This window comes from Ranitomeya variabilis, chromosome 2 (genome assembly GCF_051348905.1).
Source record: "Ranitomeya variabilis isolate aRanVar5 chromosome 2, aRanVar5.hap1, whole genome shotgun sequence".
Classification (NCBI taxonomy): domain Eukaryota; kingdom Metazoa; phylum Chordata; class Amphibia; order Anura; family Dendrobatidae; genus Ranitomeya; species Ranitomeya variabilis.
In genome coordinates this window covers 220,450,525-220,468,404 of record NC_135233.1, presented here as the reverse complement: position 1 = coordinate 220,468,404, position 17,880 = coordinate 220,450,525, and the positions used below count along the sequence as shown (strand labels likewise).

General features: G+C 36.8%; 1 protein-coding gene across 1 annotated transcript; it reads left to right on the top strand.

Moving 5' to 3' along the window:
- The first annotated feature begins 4,161 nt into the window (after positions 1–4,161).
- LOC143804982 (myosin heavy chain, skeletal muscle, adult-like) lies at positions 4,162–16,498 on the top strand. Its single transcript, XM_077283665.1, has 40 exons — positions 4,162–4,306; positions 5,624–5,836; positions 5,923–6,066; positions 6,515–6,671; positions 6,752–6,779; positions 6,868–6,982; positions 7,208–7,300; positions 7,394–7,457; positions 7,543–7,641; positions 7,932–8,035; positions 8,129–8,267; positions 8,355–8,473; positions 8,555–8,704; positions 8,787–8,957; positions 9,046–9,352; positions 9,458–9,528; positions 9,720–9,807; positions 9,910–10,027; positions 10,239–10,362; positions 10,452–10,588; positions 10,684–10,939; positions 11,022–11,264; positions 11,348–11,524; positions 11,615–11,760; positions 11,842–11,932; positions 12,009–12,398; positions 12,475–12,601; positions 12,800–12,918; positions 13,019–13,215; positions 13,305–13,488; positions 13,586–13,751; positions 13,949–14,073; positions 14,534–14,842; positions 14,990–15,193; positions 15,273–15,398; positions 15,479–15,649; positions 15,733–15,837; positions 15,959–16,054; positions 16,145–16,279; positions 16,372–16,498. Exons 2-40 carry the CDS (start codon positions 5,636–5,638, stop codon positions 16,387–16,389), a joined length of 5,814 nt encoding a protein of 1,937 aa, XP_077139780.1. The 5' UTR covers positions 4,162–4,306; positions 5,624–5,635; the 3' UTR covers positions 16,390–16,498.
- The last annotated feature ends 1,382 nt before the right edge of the window (positions 16,499–17,880 follow it).

Genomic DNA, 17,880 nt, shown 5'->3' with positions numbered 1-17,880 from the left:
CTAACCAATATAACTTTTTCATTGAGTGCTGAGCCCCAGTGTTTCTTTTTTATTTCTGAACTGGAGAACCCCTACTCACATTACACTTTCACACATTTTGCAGTGTGAAGAAGCCTCACTTTTTTACATGACTCCTCTCTGTCTTATTTGCTTTATCTCAACTATTCATGGTTTTCAGGTTGATTGTATAACTAATGTTCATGCTGTCCCACTCACTGTACCTTATAATAATGGCTGATAAAATGGAATCAGCATCATTAAATTAACTAGCTCCTCCTTTTTGCAATGTATGATGTGGCCAACTCAAGATATAAACATATATATTGCCCTTTGTGAGCCAGAAGTTGGGCCCATTTCCCTCAACCCAATCATTGACTCACCTCCTCTAATTTTTGGTTCAATTTTCACATTGACAGTCACCGATAAATTACAGTTTTGCCTTGATATATATTTTATGTAAGGGGCGGCCTGAATCCCATTTTTCAGTAATCCAGATGGAACATCTATAGGAGTGATCAAAATGCTATAAGAATGGCCCCTTAAAGGGAAGACTATGATACTCCAAGTGCATTGTGCCAAAGAATCTGCCTGCAACAGAAAGAAGATGTAAAGGTGTCAATGGATATAGCTTTCAAACACTTGCTTGCCTATATATATGGTTTTAGGAGGTTGATCTTACTGACTGCACACCTCCCACTCCGAGTCCTACAAGTTGAGGTCCCAGCATAATGCACCCACTCTCCCAAAAATGATTTATACCATTTCTTTAGGTTCTGTGTAATGTGATCACAATTGATCAACTGATTATCATAGCATTTTTCACACAATTTTCAACATAATTGAAAAACTGTCATAAGTTAATATAGTGTGCAAAGCTAAGAAATGAAAGAATGCAAAAAAGGCAAAATGCCAGCTTGTCAGTTGTCTCACAGCACACTTGTGCCTTAACCATGTGTTTGCTCCAGTTTTGGAAGAGAAGACACTTGATGAATGTCCACTTCTAGCAGCTAGAGTATTCCTGACTCAGAAGTTCCTTCGTCAAACTGTGTGACACATGGGTAATGAGTAAAACATAAGTTGTTTTCCATTAACCCCTGAGCTCCAGTTGTGAAATAGTTAAAGCTCCGGACCGTAACTACATTTGGTGTTTTTTGGTTTGTGATAAAAAAATCTTTTCTAAAAGTGTCTTTGTAATGAACTTAGATCTGTCACTGAGATACTTACACGTTATTTAATATCTCCCAATTACGAGGTACTAATCCTCAATTGGAAATCAAGAAGTAGTGCCCAGCTGAAGACATTTAATAACTACTTAATCATCTTGAGGGGGAATATGTGGTGGTCTATTCCTGTAAATTATACGTACTGGCAAACCATACTGTTGTAAACATGAACTGGAGTGAGATTTTTTTCATATATAAGTGTTAGTAAAACACGTATTAATATCCATTGATGAATTACTCTTAAAGGAACTCGAGCTGATATCAAAGTGTATCAGTTTCTGTAATCATAGGTTCTATAATGATAATTTTTATTATATGATCTATTATATATTTTTTAAGATTAATAAGTTATCTATAGTAGAACTGATGCAAATTGATCGTTTGAAAGGGAACCTGTCACTTCGTTTTGCCACTACAAGATGTGATCACTGCTTTTCGGGGCTTATCTACAGCATTCTATAATGCTGTAGATAAAAGCCCCCAATCTAACCTGAAAGAGAAGAAAAACATGTTTTATTATTCTCACCAGGGGGCAGTCCGGTCCGATGGGTGTCGCAGGTCCGGGGCCTCCCATCTTCATTCAATGTAGTCATCCTGCTTGCTTCGTGTCGCACTCCTGCGCAGGTGTACTGATCTGCCCTGTAGAGGGCAGAGCAAAGTACTGCAGTGCGCATGCGCCGGGAAAAGTCAGAGAGGCCCAGCGCCTGTGCACTGCAGTACTTTACTCTGCCCTCAACAGGGCAAATCAGTACGCCTGCACCGGAGTCCCACAAGAAGCAAGCAGTATGACGACATCGCATGAAGATCAGAGGCGCAGGGACCTGCCACATCCATCGGACAAGACTGCCCTTGGGTGAATATAGTAAAACTTGTTTTTCTTCTCTTTCAGGTTAGATCGGGGGCTTATCTACAGCATTATAGAATGCTGTAGATAAACCCCGAAAGGCAGTGGCGGCATCTTATAGCGTCAAAATGAGGTGACAGGTTCCCTTTAAGGCTTTAATTTGTCCACAAGGGAGAAATGACAGCTATGCTTTCAAATCTGCTTTCAAATAGAGTTTGACATATCCCGATAGATCCTATTAATTTAAAATAGGGTGTTTCAGATTTCCATTGGAGTAACTGTATTTTTACCAGGGTAAATATCAGATTTGCTATCCCTAAAATCGTAAAAAATACCAAAACCTATGAGGGAACATAAAACAGAATACCATTTTCCCCCCAAAAAATGTGAACACACCCTTGTTTCTCTTCTGGGCAGGAAGTTGCATCTTGTCTACAAAAATGCAACAAGGTTACTCAATTAGTATTCTTTTCTATGTTTCAGTAGTCTTTTCCAATGTCTGCAGTAAAGCTGTGGGAAAAGAGCAGCATATTGTACTCTAATGGTAGTGGGAGGGCTAATCATCCAGGGCACCTAGCCTGTGTTCACTGCCCCATATATTGAGGCCAGACACTACCGCTCATAACTGTATCTGGATGCCAATAAAACTAAATTCCTGAGCGACTCTATGTAAAGAGCTTGACATGATGCCAGTTAACAACAGTAGGCATCTATACTATGCATTTAATGGATGACAGAGATTTCTGGAGTGTGCTTATGTATTTATTATAAACAGATATAATAGATATAACACTAAGATTAAAAATTTCATTATTCATAGGCGACTAAAGACTAAAATATGTAGAAAAAAAAAGAAAAAAACAGATTTACAAAGTAAAGCTTTTTTATGCCATTGGAATAAAGTGCACTAATTTAAAAAAAACAAAAAAACACATTCGCACAGCTTGATAAAAATTTGGCACAGATATACACTGTCTAGAAGTCATTAAAAACGGAGATCTACAACTCTTAAAAGTATATGGATCTATGTCAAAATTTGCGCCATTTTTAGGGGTAAAGCTTAATAAATCTTGTCTAAAAGTTGTTGGGAATGCTCACTCCTGGTCCTAAGACCCCTCCTTTTTAAGGCAAGCATGGATTAAGAATCAAAAATGGTGCGCAATTTGTGATATTTTCTTTTTATAAAGTGCAAAATATAAAGTTGAGATTACACCAAAAACTGGTATTAAACTGCTTGATAAATGTAGGGAAGAAGTTTATAAAACTTAGTTGTTTTTTATTTTTTTTAACAAAACCTGGAAGGATAATGAGAGAAACATAATACCTTATTTATGCTACTTGCATAAAAAAAGTCAAATAATTAATTTTATAGTTAAAAGTTAAGTTAGCTTCATATTGAGAAATTACTTTGGTTGTGATATAGGAAAAGGAAAGAGCATTAGGGAAATTAAAGACATTCTTCTAAATAGAGTAGAACATGTTTTTTTGTGATACAAATCATTTGGAATCAGACTTTTTTCTAAACAATATTGTGCATGAAATTAGTTCTAGTTTGTGTCTCAAAATCATAGTATTGATATGAATTGTTACTGTGTTGTGAGATTTCAGATCGGTCTCTAATTTGGAAAAGCAGGTGTAGAGTATCCAGACGTCCTAATACATTATGCGGGTTATTTTTACTTGCGATGCACTGACAATTTGGGCTTGTTGCACACTTAAGGAAATCTGAAGACATTTCCTTTCTTGAAGAGAGCTGAGTAGGCAGATGGGTTGCTCTATAAAGGCGAGCTTGACAGTCCCCTCTTGGTCACATTTGTGTTGGTGGTGAGTACTGTGCATGATGTCTTTTTCTGTATGATAGGAAGTTCTAGAGTAAATTAATCCAGTTAATTAATATACTATCAGAGGAGGTGAAAACATTTGATTACTTCCTATGATTTTTCTCTATGAGACATTGCAAAGAAAAAAAAAATTAATAAATAAATTTGGGTAACAAAATTAACCCAAAATGTAAATTCTGGGAATGTCCTATAGATACAGATCCATGTAGCAAATCATCTCTACTCCAAACCCAACTGTTTAAATGTCCATAACATAATTATAAAAGATATTTATTTGGTTGTTGAATTCTTTTTTGTTTTATGAAAAATTGCATTCCCGTAATTTATTTCCAAATTTTTGTTTCCTTCCTGCAGAGGGGGAATCACCACTTTGTTTCCGCCCTCTTCAACAACAAAAGGTGAGTCTTTATATTTTCCTACTGTAAGGTGGATTGGGCATTTATATATCATTAGACCAATCTATGTTCGAGGAAAATTGCTTTGTCAATGCAGACAGGAACAGAGACCCAAAAATGAAAGAGAACAGCATCCAGTCCGGGTGAAAAAAATAAAAGTCAATCTTTATTTTGCCATAATGCAACGTTTCAACCATGAAGGTCTTTTTCAAGCTTTTCTTCACCTGGACTGGATGCTGTTCTCTTTCATTTTTGTTATGTATTTTCCAATTGGGTTCTGAACGTGCATCCGTATTTTTGAAGTGCTGTCAGCTGCTGCTTTGTACTTACAGGAAGAGAGACCCAGTCTTTCATGAGGCCATTATATGTCTAGAAGTTCTGGTGAATTATTATTAAAAGTCCACTTTTCACTTTAATGCAGGCAAATAGATAAAATTAAATCTAAATTTGTTGCCTTGCAAATCCTGAAAAGTAGTCGTTCATGATCCCCATTTCAGCCATGTCTTGATTAGGTTAGGTTCAGTCATGTTTGTGCTCATTAAAAAAAAAAATTAAATATTTTTTCTTTAGAAATATCAATATAAAGTGTAGACTTATATTCACACTCTCAAAAAAAATATCTGTCATTGAAAATCCAATGAAAGAAAACACGCAAGCTTTCCCGCTTCATTCAAGGTGTATTATTCCCCAGGCATCATATAGATCAATACTTGAAAAAAGACATTTGTGGTTGAAGTGTTACAGTACATGCCTGGAAAATAAAACACCTTAGATAAAGCAAGAGTGCTACAGTTTTTTCTTTGGAACTTCTTATTGGATTTTCAATGTGTCTCTGGATCAGGATATGTTGTTGTCTGCACCCATTCTGAAGAAATGTGATTTTGAGGTCTGCTGACCTTATTTCTAATTATTATATCTGCCATTGACACATTAATTTCAATGATTAAATCATATACACTATAACTTATATAGAATTTTGTACTTTCCTGTTCTTTTTTTTTTTTTAAAGTGCTGTATTGTCAAAAATATTATCCAGACGATAACCAATTTTGACATTGGTCTTTCCTTATTGAAGTCCATGGGTACTGTACAATATAATTCTCAGTATTTTTTCATGCATACACACCTAACCAGACAGGCCAAAATATGGATGTGAATAGAGACATCTGATGATAACAAGCTATATAAACGGGGGGACTTAAAATGGTTGACAACAAAAAAAAATTAGGTTTACTTCCCGGTAGGTCTAAAGGTTTATCTTTACATTTTGTGTGTTTATGCAGTTTAGCTTGAATCGTATATAAAAAATATCTCTTGCAGAAACCAGCAACCATGGGTGACGGTGAAATGGCCTGTTTTGGCGATGCCGCCCAGTTTCTCCGTAAGTCCGATAAGGAGAGACTGGAGGCTCAAAGCAAACCTTTTGATGCCAAGAACACCTGCTTTGTAGACGATCAAAAAGAACTCTATGTGAAAGGTATGGTCACTGCTCGTGAAGATGGAAAAATCACAGTGAAGACTGACGACGGGAGGGTAATTATTATAATATATCCCTAATAAATCAAATGCCATATTCTGCACATTCTATAACATCACTAAACATATTGTTTTCTTCCTAGACTGTAACTGTAAAAGAAGCTCAAGTTTACCCTCAGAATCCTCCAAAGTATGACAAAATTGAAGACATGGCCATGATGACTCATCTGAATGAGGCTTCTGTGCTTTATAACCTCAAAGAGCGTTATGCAGCCTGGATGATCTACGTAAGTCTGAAAGGTTCTGATTTGCGAAATCTAGGAAACAATCAAAAAACAATTACTCTAGAAGTTAAAATATATTTTCTAAAACATAATATACCATATAAAAATATCAAGATAGTGAACATTTTTCATCTATATATTATAAATCCCAGGAGAGCGTGTAGACTCTGGTCTCCTACTAAAAAGCCAATTGGTATAAACCTTAAGCAATAATTATTTGTTGGCTTTAAATGGTCTATCTTTACCTAAGATGACCACATTTTTTTAGTTAATATATCTAACTTAATATCCCTAAGCGGGGTCCTAATAACTGTGTTCTGGGGCCGTTGTCTATAAATTTTAAGCAAGGGGACATCTTTTAAATAACAATAACAGATATTCAGTCATATTTAATATACTTCTTTCATATGATATAAAATGTTTTTGCCTAAAGTGCTTATATCTATTACAGACCTACTCTGGGCTTTTCTGCGTCACTGTCAACCCCTACAAGTGGCTGCCAGTCTACGACCCTAAGGTGGTAGCTGGCTACAGAGGGAAGAAGCGTGTGGAAGCCCCACCACACATCTTCTCCATCTCTGATAACGCCTATCAGTTCATGTTAACAGGTACAGATAACTCACATGATAAACAATAGTTCCACCTGACATTTCATAAAATATATAACCTGTTTCCTTTATTTTGGCAGATCGTGAAAATCAGTCTGTCTTGATCACGTAAGAAATCACAACTATATATTTCTCATACAAGCAATGTGTTTGATTTCTACATATCCATGATGTATTTGATCTCCTCTATCCCCAGTGGAGAATCTGGTGCTGGAAAGACTGTAAACACCAAGCGTGTCATCCAGTACTTTGCAACAGTTGCAGCTATCGGAGACGGTGGAAAGAAGAAGGAACCCACCAACCAAAATAAGGTAAATGCAAAACTAAAGAAACCTTAGCTGTCACTATGAAAAGATTCCTAACAAACCATGAATGTAACACTCACAAAATTACACATTACCAAGTATAACACTACTATAGTTTCTACTTTAAGGTCTACCTAATGATTTATCTTAGATTAATACAAATATATCTTAATCTGGTATGTGAATATGCCTGTACATAAAGACACTAAGTCATTGTATTATGCCTTTTAGGGAACTCTGGAGGATCAAATTATCCAGGCTAACCCTCTGCTAGAAGCCTTCGGTAATGCCAAGACTGTGAGAAATGATAACTCCTCTCGTTTTGTAAGTATTTTAAATGCAGCTCCACACACACACAAAACATATGCTTTCCCAAATTCTTGATAATCTGTAAACTCTGAGCTATCTCTCGTTTAGGGTAAATTTATCAGAATCCATTTCGGAACCACAGGAAAACTGTCTTCTGCTGATATTGAAACATGTAAGAATTACATTCTTGATGTTTCTCTTCTTTTTTTGTCACTTATGACATATACTTATATGTTACTTTCTATATAAAATTACAGATCTGCTGGAAAAGTCCAGAGTAACATTCCAGCTTTCCGCAGAAAGAAGTTACCACATCTTCTACCAGATCTTGACAAACCATAAGCCAGAGATCGTTGGTAAGTTTAGTGTCTGGAAGAAAAGTGAAGAACATTAAAGATATTACTGTGCAATCAGTAGATCCTAGATGTATTCAATGCACAGATCACTAGCAATGTAAATATAAATATACGGTAATATGAAAAGGCAGCACTAGAGAATTCAAAATAATAGACAAGGTTGTGCCTTTATTGAGCAATGTGGATAGAGCAAAGCTTCAGCTCCTCCTGGAACATTTTTTCAGGCAATTTAAATACATATAATAAACATTCTTCCTTGGTCACAAACTGGTTTACTTTCTTGTACTTAGAAATGCTTCTGGTCACCACCAACCCATATGATTATCCTTGGATCAGCCAGGGTGAAATCACCGTGAAGAGTATCGATGATACAGAAGAATTGGTAGCCACAGATGTAAGTATGTGGTACTTCAATTTATATGTTCTTGAGGTTAAATGTGATATATGTCAGTGGCTGACGCTTTCATACTGTATGATTTTCTGACAGACTGCTATTGATATCCTGGGATTCACACCAGAGGAGAAGATAGGTATCTACAAAATGACTGGTGCAGTCATGCACAATGGTAACATGAAATTCAAGCAGAAGCAAAGAGAGGAACAGGCTGAGCCAGACGGCACTGAAGGTTAGTACTTGTATTTAATATTTACTATATATAATTGCTCCATTAACATCCACTTACAATTATACGGTGCTATATATTCTAATGCAGTTGCTGACAAAGTTGGTTATTTGATGGGCTTGAACTCTGCTGACTTGCTTAAGGCTTTGTGCTACCCAAGAGTAAAAGTCGGTAATGAATTTGTCACCAAGGGACAGACCGTGCAACAGGTACATTATAAAGAAAATAGTAAGAAAGAATTGGACTATTTTAATAAACACTAATAAACACTGTTGTGATTTCCACTTTAGGTGTACAATTCTGTCGGTGCCCTCAGTAAGTCCATCTTTGAGAAACTGTTCTTGTGGATGGTCACTCGCATCAACCAACAGCTGGACACAAAACAGCCAAGACAATTCTTCATTGGTGTGCTGGATATTGCTGGATTTGAAATCTTTGATGTAAGTCTTCATCCTGTTCTACCATCATGAGTTTCCGAGCCAGCTATGATGTATTTTCTCATGTCCTTTTAATAAATTACAGATGAACAGCTTGGAACAGCTTTGCATCAACTTCACCAATGAGAAGTTGCAGCAGTTCTTCAACCACCACATGTTCGTCCTGGAACAGGAGGAATACAAGAAGGAAGGTATCGACTGGGAGTTCATTGACTTCGGTATGGACTTGGCTGCCTGTATTGAGCTCATTGAGAAGGTAAACTCACATAAATAGATTTTATAAGTCTATAGTAAGCATCTACATGTTACTCAGAAACACAATAACATTTGCTGTGTGTTTTCAGCCCTTGGGTATTTTCTCAATCCTTGAAGAGGAGTGCATGTTTCCCAAAGCCACTGACACATCTTTCAAGAACAAGCTGTATGAACAGCATCTTGGCAAGTGCAAGAACTTTGAGAAGCCCAAGCCAGGCAAAGGAAAGGCTGAAGCTCACTTCTCTCTGGTGCATTATGCTGGTACTGTGGATTACAACATCTGTGGTTGGCTCGATAAGAATAAGGATCCATTGAACGAGTCTGTTATCCAGCTCTACCAGAAGTCTTCTGTCAAACTGGTGTCCTTCTTATATGCTTCCCACGCTGGTGCTGAAGGTAAGTGACTCATTCATGTCCATTATTGTATTTATCATATTGAGAACATTTAGTTAGCTTGAATGATAAAAATGATTCTTAATATTTTGCTGTACTTTTACGTAGCGGATGCTGGTGGCAAAGGTGGAAAAAAGAAGAAGGGATCCTCCTTCCAGACTGTGTCTGCTCTTTTCAGAGTCAGTATAAATTATTGTACATACAATATTAAATGTACAATATATATATATATATATATATATATATATATATATATATATATATATATATATATATATATATTTTCATGCATTCTTAATTTCCTTTAATATAGGATGTTCATCAGCCTTCTCAGTTCATTGAAATATATATTATTTTGTATTTTCTTCAGGAAAACTTGGGCAAACTGATGACCAACTTGAGAAGCACCCATCCTCACTTTGTGCGTTGTCTGATCCCTAATGAGACCAAGACACCAGGTATTGATTTATATATTTCTACTTAATTGTTTAAATAGAGAACATTAAAACTGAACATCATTATTTATCATTGGCACAATCAAATTACTTTTATACTATCAGGTATCATGGATAACCACTTGATCATCCATCAGTTGAGATGTAATGGTGTATTGGAAGGTATCAGAATTTGCAGAAAGGGATTCCCAAGCAGAATCCTCTATGCTGACTTTAAACAACGGTAATTTTATTTTCTTAAGTCAAAATAGCTTTGTACAAATCTGTTCTAATTACTTCTACCATTTAGTTTACCTTACATTATAGCTCTGTTATATAAAAAATTGAGATAACATATTACACTTTTAAATAACAAAACATTTAATATATTGCCAATTAAAATTGCTGAAACTGTTAAGATTGACCAGTATTTTTCAATTACTCTTAATTGCTAGTTACAAGGTGCTGAACGCTAGTGCAATTCCAGAAGGGCAGTTTATTGACAGCAAAAAGGCCAGTGAGAAACTCTTGGGCTCAATTGATGTTGATCACACTCAATACAAATTTGGGCACACTAAGGTATATTGTTAGTTGTCATCAGATATCTTCGCTAACATGGACTGTTTTAATCCTTGAACTTATACTTTATTTTTGTATTAATCCCTGAGGTGTTCTTCAAAGCTGGTCTGCTGGGTACCCTGGAAGAGATGAGAGATGAAAAGTTGGCAAAACTGATTACTAATACTCAGGCTCTTTGCAGAGGTTTCTTGATGAGAGTTGAGTTTAAGAAGATGATGGAGAGAAGGTATTTTTATTTAATGATATTAGAATATAAGTCAATGATATATTCAATGTATTTTGTTTGGGAAAATCTAACACTAACTCCATTTCTTTAAACAGGGAGGCTATATTTGTCATCCAGTACAATGTTAGATCCTTCATGAATGTCAAACACTGGCCATGGATGAAGCTCTACTTCAAGATCAAGCCTCTTCTACAGAGTGCTGAGACAGAAAAAGAGATGGCAAACATGAAGGACGAGTTTGAAAAGACAAAAGATGCTTTGGCCAAATCAGAAGCAAAGAGGAAGGAGCTAGAAGAAAAATTGGTTGTCATTGTCCAAGAAAAGAACGACCTTCTTCTTCAAGTCCAATCAGTAAACACATTTGCATATTTCAAAACATCCTTATATTAGGTAACTTAACATACCAAGCTAAAATGAATTTTATTTTCTCTAGGAATCTGAGACTCTGGCTGATTCTGAGGAAAGATGTGAAGGCCTCATCAAGAATAAGATCCAGTTGGAGTCAAAGTTGAAGGAACTGAATGAAAGACTTGAAGATGAAGAAGAAAGTAATGCTGAGCTGACCGCTAAAAAGAGGAAGTTAGAAGATGAATGCTCTGAGCTGAAGAAAGACATTGATGACTTGGAACTTACCCTGGCTAAAGTTGAAAAAGAAAAGCATGCCACAGAAAACAAGGTACAGTCAACAATAAGAACATTCTTGTCTTCCAATTAACTCATCACTATGTTTTTAAGCTCATGAGTGTTCTTCAATTACAGGTTAAAAACCTTACTGAAGAACTGGCAACTCTTGATGAAAATATCTCCAAAGTCTCCAAGGAAAAGAAGGCTCTCCAAGAAGCTCACCAGCAAACACTTGATGACCTCCAGGCTGAGGAAGACAAAGTCAGTTCTTTGACAAAAGCCAAGACAAAGCTTGAACAACAAGTTGACGATGTAAGTATTTGTAATACATTTCATTTGTTTCATTTCACAGTTTGGATGAATCCCATTTTATAATGAATATCATACTTTCTGTTTATGTAGCTGGAAGGTTCCCTTGAACAAGAGAAGAAACTCCGTCTTGACCTTGAGAGAGCTAAGAGGAAGCTTGAGGGCGACCTCAAACTCTCTCAGGAAACAGTTATGGATCTAGAAAATGATAAACAACAAACCGAGGAGAAACTAAAGAAGTGTGTTTTTATTAATCTTTTTTATACAAAAATCTGTATACAAAGCTGGTAGTTAAACTGCATATTATTTGTACTTCCTAGGAAAGAGTTTGAAATTAGCCAATTGCAAAGCAAGATAGAGGATGAACAGTCCCTGGGATTACAACTGCAGAAGAAAATCAAAGAACTGCAGGTAAAATCCTGTAAAACAAGATTATATCGTATAGCAAAGATGTTATTACATGTAATGACCAAATGTTGATTTCTAGGCCCGTATTGAAGAACTTGAAGAAGAAATTGAAGCTGAACGCGCAGCTCGTGCCAAGGTTGAGAAGCAGAGAGCTGATCTTTCTAGAGAACTTGAAGAGATCAGTGAAAGACTTGAAGAAGCTGGAGGTGCAACATCCGCCCAGATTGAGTTGAACAAGAAGCGTGAAGCTGAGTTTCAGAAACTGAGACGTGATCTGGAAGAAGCCACCCTTCAGCATGAAGCTACAGCTTCCGCCCTGCGTAAAAAGCATGCTGACAGTGTTGCTGAGCTTGGTGAACAGGTTGATAACCTGCAACGTGTGAAGCAGAAACTGGAGAAAGAAAAGAGTGAACTGAAGATGGAAGTTGATGATCTTGCCAGTAACCTGGAGAGCATCTCTAAAGCTAAGGTATTTTCATGACAAAATGTTTTCTATGAGTCTACTTAAGCTGTTAATGAAAATCTTACTAAGATTTATTTTGTAGGCCAACCTTGAAAAGATCAATCGTGTAGTTGAGGACCAACTCAGTGAAGTGAAGTCTAAGGATGATGAGCATCAACGTGTGATCAATGACCTTTCAGCTCAAAGAGCGCGTTCTCAGACAGAAAATGGTAAACTGATACATTAGCATCAACATAGTCTATTTTTCAGAAACAGCAGTCTCTGAATATAACATTTTTGTAAACTAAGAAATAATGATGCCAAGTATAAACTCTAAAAATCGTCACTATTTTACCCAAACAATTATCTAATTATTCGCTATGTAAAATAAATTTTTTTTTAAAGTGGAACTGTTTTCCTCATTATAGGTGAGCTGTCTCGTCAAGTAGAGGAGAAGGAATCTCTGATATCTCAGCTCTCCAGAGGAAAGCAGGGATTCACCCAACAGGTGGAGGAACTCAAGAGACAATTAGAGGAAGAATCAAAGGTATACAGTTAGAGCTGTTTGTTTACATAACATTTGCTAGTAAAATGTTGAATTGATTATTTTAATGTTTTAACAAGCGAAATGTATGTGTATATTCCAGGCTAAGAACGCCCTTGCTCATGCTCTTCAATCTTCCCGTCACGATAACGACTTACTTCGTGAGCAATATGAAGAGGAACAAGAAGCCAAGGCTGAACTCCAGCGCTCATTGTCTAAATCTAACGGTGAAGTTGCCCAGTGGAGGACCAAATATGAAACTGATGCCATTCAGCGCACAGAGGAACTGGAAGACGCCAAGTAAGTTTAAACTCCAATTAGTTATTACAATAACTATTACTTTCAGACAAGAAAACAATTTGCGATATATCTGTTCAATGTGCTTACAGGAAGAAGCTGGCTCAGCGCTTGCAGGATGCTGAGGAGCAGGTAGAGGCTGTGAACTCCAAGTGTGCTTCATTGGAAAAGACTAAGCAGAGACTGCAGTCTGAAGTAGAAGACCTTATGGTTGATGTGGAGAGAGCAAACGGTGCAGCAGCTGCTCTTGACAAGAAGCAGAGGAACTTTGACAAGGTAGATTTCCCAACTTAGCACTGGGGTATTTTAATTCTGATTATGCATATTCAGCTGGTTTACTATATGTTAATATAATATTTATTCATTTATAAAGGTCCTGGTTGAATGGAAACAGAAGCATGAGGAGGGACAGGCTGAGCTAGAGGCTGCTCAAAAAGAAGCCCGTGCCTTAAGCACTGAAATCTTCAAGATGAAGAATGCTTATGAAGAGTCCCTGGAACAAGTTGAGACCTTGAAACGCGAAAACAAGAACTTACAACGTATGTTTATTTAATAGAGATTAATCCTTTACTCTTTATTCTTCGTAGTTAACTATAAAGTAGGGCAAATTAGTGATGCCAGCATGTTTTAAAAAGATTTGGCTATAGTTTTTCAAAGCTTCACATATTCATATCTTATATTATTTCAAAATATTATATTTTGCAATTTTCAAAATTTTTTTACTTCCTTATTTTAGAGGAGATTTCAGATCTTACTGAACAGATTTCTGACACTGGAAAAAACATTAATGAATTAGAAAAGGCCAAGAAACAGACTGAGCAAGAAAAGAGCGATCTGCAGGCAGCTCTGGAGGAAGCTGAAGTATGTTGCTATAACTGTTGCACATTTTTAAATTAAATTATTCTAACTGTTTAAATTAGTTAATCCTGTATAGTAATCGTATAATCTAAGTGTACATGCCTAGTACTGACTACTTTTTTTCATAAAGATCCTGACAATACGTCACTTATTCTAATATTCTGGCATATGACAGTATCTCTTGCTAGATTACATAGCTTTGCATGCAAAAGCTATGACTCATATTAGATCAGAAATACATGCTGGTGTAAGTAGTTAGAAAGGTCTGTGGAAATGCACATCACAAAACTTAACGAAAACTCTTTTTTTGAGATCCTTTTGCTTTTAAATTAGTGATTTTCTGGCATAATATTTTTGCTTTGAAAAGCTGTTAGAAGAACTGTTTAACTTTAGAAAGGAACTTGTATTTTGTTTACAATTAAAATGTATTTATATCAAAATATTTCTTAATTTACTTCTACAGGGATCATTGGAACATGAAGAAGCCAAGATCCTTCGTGTTCAGCTTGAGCTTAACCAAATTAAATCAGAGGTAGACAGAAAGATTGCAGAGAAGGATGAAGAAATTGAGCAGCTGAAGAGAAACAGCCAGAGGGCTATTGACACCATGCAGAGTACACTGGACTCTGAAATTAGAAGCAGAAATGATGCTCTCAGACTGAAGAAGAAGATGGAAGGAGACTTGAATGAACTTGAAATCCAACTCAGCCATGCCAACCGCCAGGCTGCAGAGGCACAGAAACAACTCAGAAATGTGCAAGGACAACTGAAGGTATATTTAATAAACATTTGTCATTATTTATAACCCCTCTACCATATATCTTCTCTATATTTTACTAATTTGCTATATACTAATTACAAATGAAAGCGTAACACAGCAGTTGCATACTTCATGCATATTTTTGCACTTTTCCAACAGGATTCTCAATTGCACCTGGATGACGCCGTCAGAGGACAGGAAGATCTGAAGGAACAGGTTGCAGTCATTGAACGTAGAAACAATTTGCAACAGGCAGAAATTGAAGAGTATAGAGCTGCTCTGGAACAGACTGAGAGATCTCGCAAGACTGCAGAACAGGAACTTCTGGATGCTAGTGAACGTCTACAGCTCCTGCACTCTCAGGTAAGGTCTTCTTCTGAGCTACAAAAACATACCTAAAAATAAATCATGTGCAATATTAAAATTATATTTTCTAAATTAGAACACTAGCCTGATCAACAGCAAGAAGAAGCTTGAAGCAGACATTGGTCAGCTCCAGAGTGAAGTAGAAGAGACTGTTCAGGAAGCAAGAAATGCTGAAGAGAAAGCTAAGAAAGCCATCACTGATGTAAGCCTACTCTTTAATGCTACATATGCATATTTCTCTTTACTTGACACAAAACTCATTACTACTCTATTGTTCTTAAGGCTGCTCTTATGGCGGAGGAGCTGAAGAAGGAACAGGACACTAGTGCTCACTTGGAAAGAATGAAGAAGAACCTGGAACAGACAGTGAAGGATCTGCAGCACCGTCTGGATGAAGCTGAACAACTGGCACTTAAGGGTGGCAAGAAGCAGCTCCAGAAACTGGAATCCAGAGTAAGCACATTTTTTAAAAAGCATTGAGAAAAATTCTAATTGAATTGCAAAATGTATATGGTTTGTATAATTGTAATTTGTAGGTCCGTGAGCTGGAAAATGAGGTGGATAATGAACAAAAACGCGGAGTTGAAGCCATCAAAGGTGTTCGTAAATATGAGAGGAGAGTGAAGGAACTGACCTACCAGGTAAAAAAGAAAACAAAACACAATAATATTAAAAGCCCACTACACCATGTGATATATCTATGACTGTTAGTTTTAAACTAAATCATATTTACCATTGTAATAATTAACATCCTTTTTGCAGACTGAAGAAGACCGTAAGAACGTCCTGAGACTCCAGGATCTGGTTGACAAACTGCAGTTGAAGGTCAAGGCTTACAAGAGACAATCTGAGGAATCTGTAAGTAAAATCTAGTAGATTTGACAATTTTTGTTGTTTGCACACAAACAAAAAAGGGATTAATTCGATCACTGATTATTATGTGTGCAGGAGGAACAAGCCAATGCCCATCTAAGCCGCTTCAGGAAGGTCCAGCACGAGCTTGAAGAGGCCGAGGAAAGAGCTGACATTGCTGAGTCCCAAGTGAACAAGCTAAGGGCCAAGAGCCGTGACATTGGTGGAAAGGTAATATATGAACATATTTTGATTGATGCGACATATATGTATTTTTAAAAGCTATTTGATTTTAATATGTTTTTCTCTTATTTTACTTACAGAAGGAAAGTGAAGAGTAAAGAGTTTAAATGACTGAAGACTGAGGAAATTTCAAAATGGGAATTTCTCAGTCTTTAATTTTGTCTTTTATTTATCTTGTTAATAAATTTCATATGTGAGCGTTTTAAATTTGTGTCATCTTGCATTTTTACAGCCAACAACTCACAAGTTTAACACGTTTAATCCAAACTGCCATTTTTTGTCCCTAAAACTTGATGACTAATTCATTCAACACTGACTTCATATCTATAGATAACAGAGAGCTTGATCACAGAGCCTAAGGTTGAGGGTATGTGCACACGTTGCGGATTTCTTGCAGAAAATTCCTGAAGAAAACCGGAAATTTTCTGCAAGAAATCCGCATTTTTTTTTTTGCGTTTTTTTTCCGTTTTTTTCGCGTTTTTTTAGCATTCTGCAAGCGTAATTAGCTTGCAGAATGCTAAAGTTTTCCCTGCGATCTGTAGCATCGCTTGGAAAACTGACTGACAGGTTGGTCACACTTGTCAAACATAGCGTTTGACAAGTGTGACCAACTTTTTACTATAGATGCAGCTTATGCAGCATCTATAGTAAAAGATAGAATGTTTAAAAATAATAAAAAAAATAAAAAAAATGCTTATACTCACCCAGACATCTCACCGGCGTCCGTTCCGTATAGCTAGTCTGTGCGCACAGGACCTCCCGTGACGTCACGGTCACGTGAGCGGTCACATGACCGCTCACGACCAATCACAGGACAGTGACGTCATTCGGCGAGGTCCTTCAGCGCACACCAGGTACAGAAACCGAACGGCAGCGTGCGAGGAGGCGGCAAGACATCGAGGGTGAGTATAGGACTGTTTATTATTTTATTTCTTATTTTTTGACCACTTATATGGTGCCCAGTGCGTGGAGGAGAGTCTCCTCTCCTCCACCCTGGGTACCAACCGCATATAATCTGCTTACTTCCCGCATGGTGTGCACAGCCCCGTGCGGGAAGTAAGCAGATCAATGGACCCCTAGGTGTGCGGAATCCCTGCAATTCCGCATTTTTAATGAACATGTTGCTTTTTTTTCCGCTATGCGATTTTTTCGCGGAAAAAATCGCAACATTTGCACCAAAAATGCGGAATACCCTGTAAATAATAGGAGGCTTATGTAAGCGTTTTTTTTTCGCGTTTTTATCACGTTTTTATAGCGAAAAAACGCGAAAAAAACGCTAACAATCCTGAACGTGTGCACATGGCCTAAGAGTTGCCAAGCAAGCTAAGAGTACTCTTATCTATTAAAATAGTAGAAAACCCTTGTATGTTATTTGTACTAATTGACAATTGTATCATTAGGTAGGAAAGATGTTGCCCATCTTTGGGGACAATTTGGTTTTTTGTTTTACTTTAAAGCAAGTTTATGGGGCTAAAATACTTTTTGGATACCTATAAACTCATTTAATATTACAAAAATCATGTAATCAACGTCATAAGTGGAATGCATTTTATGAAAATTGTTGCTGATCCAACTTAGCAGAGCTTCCC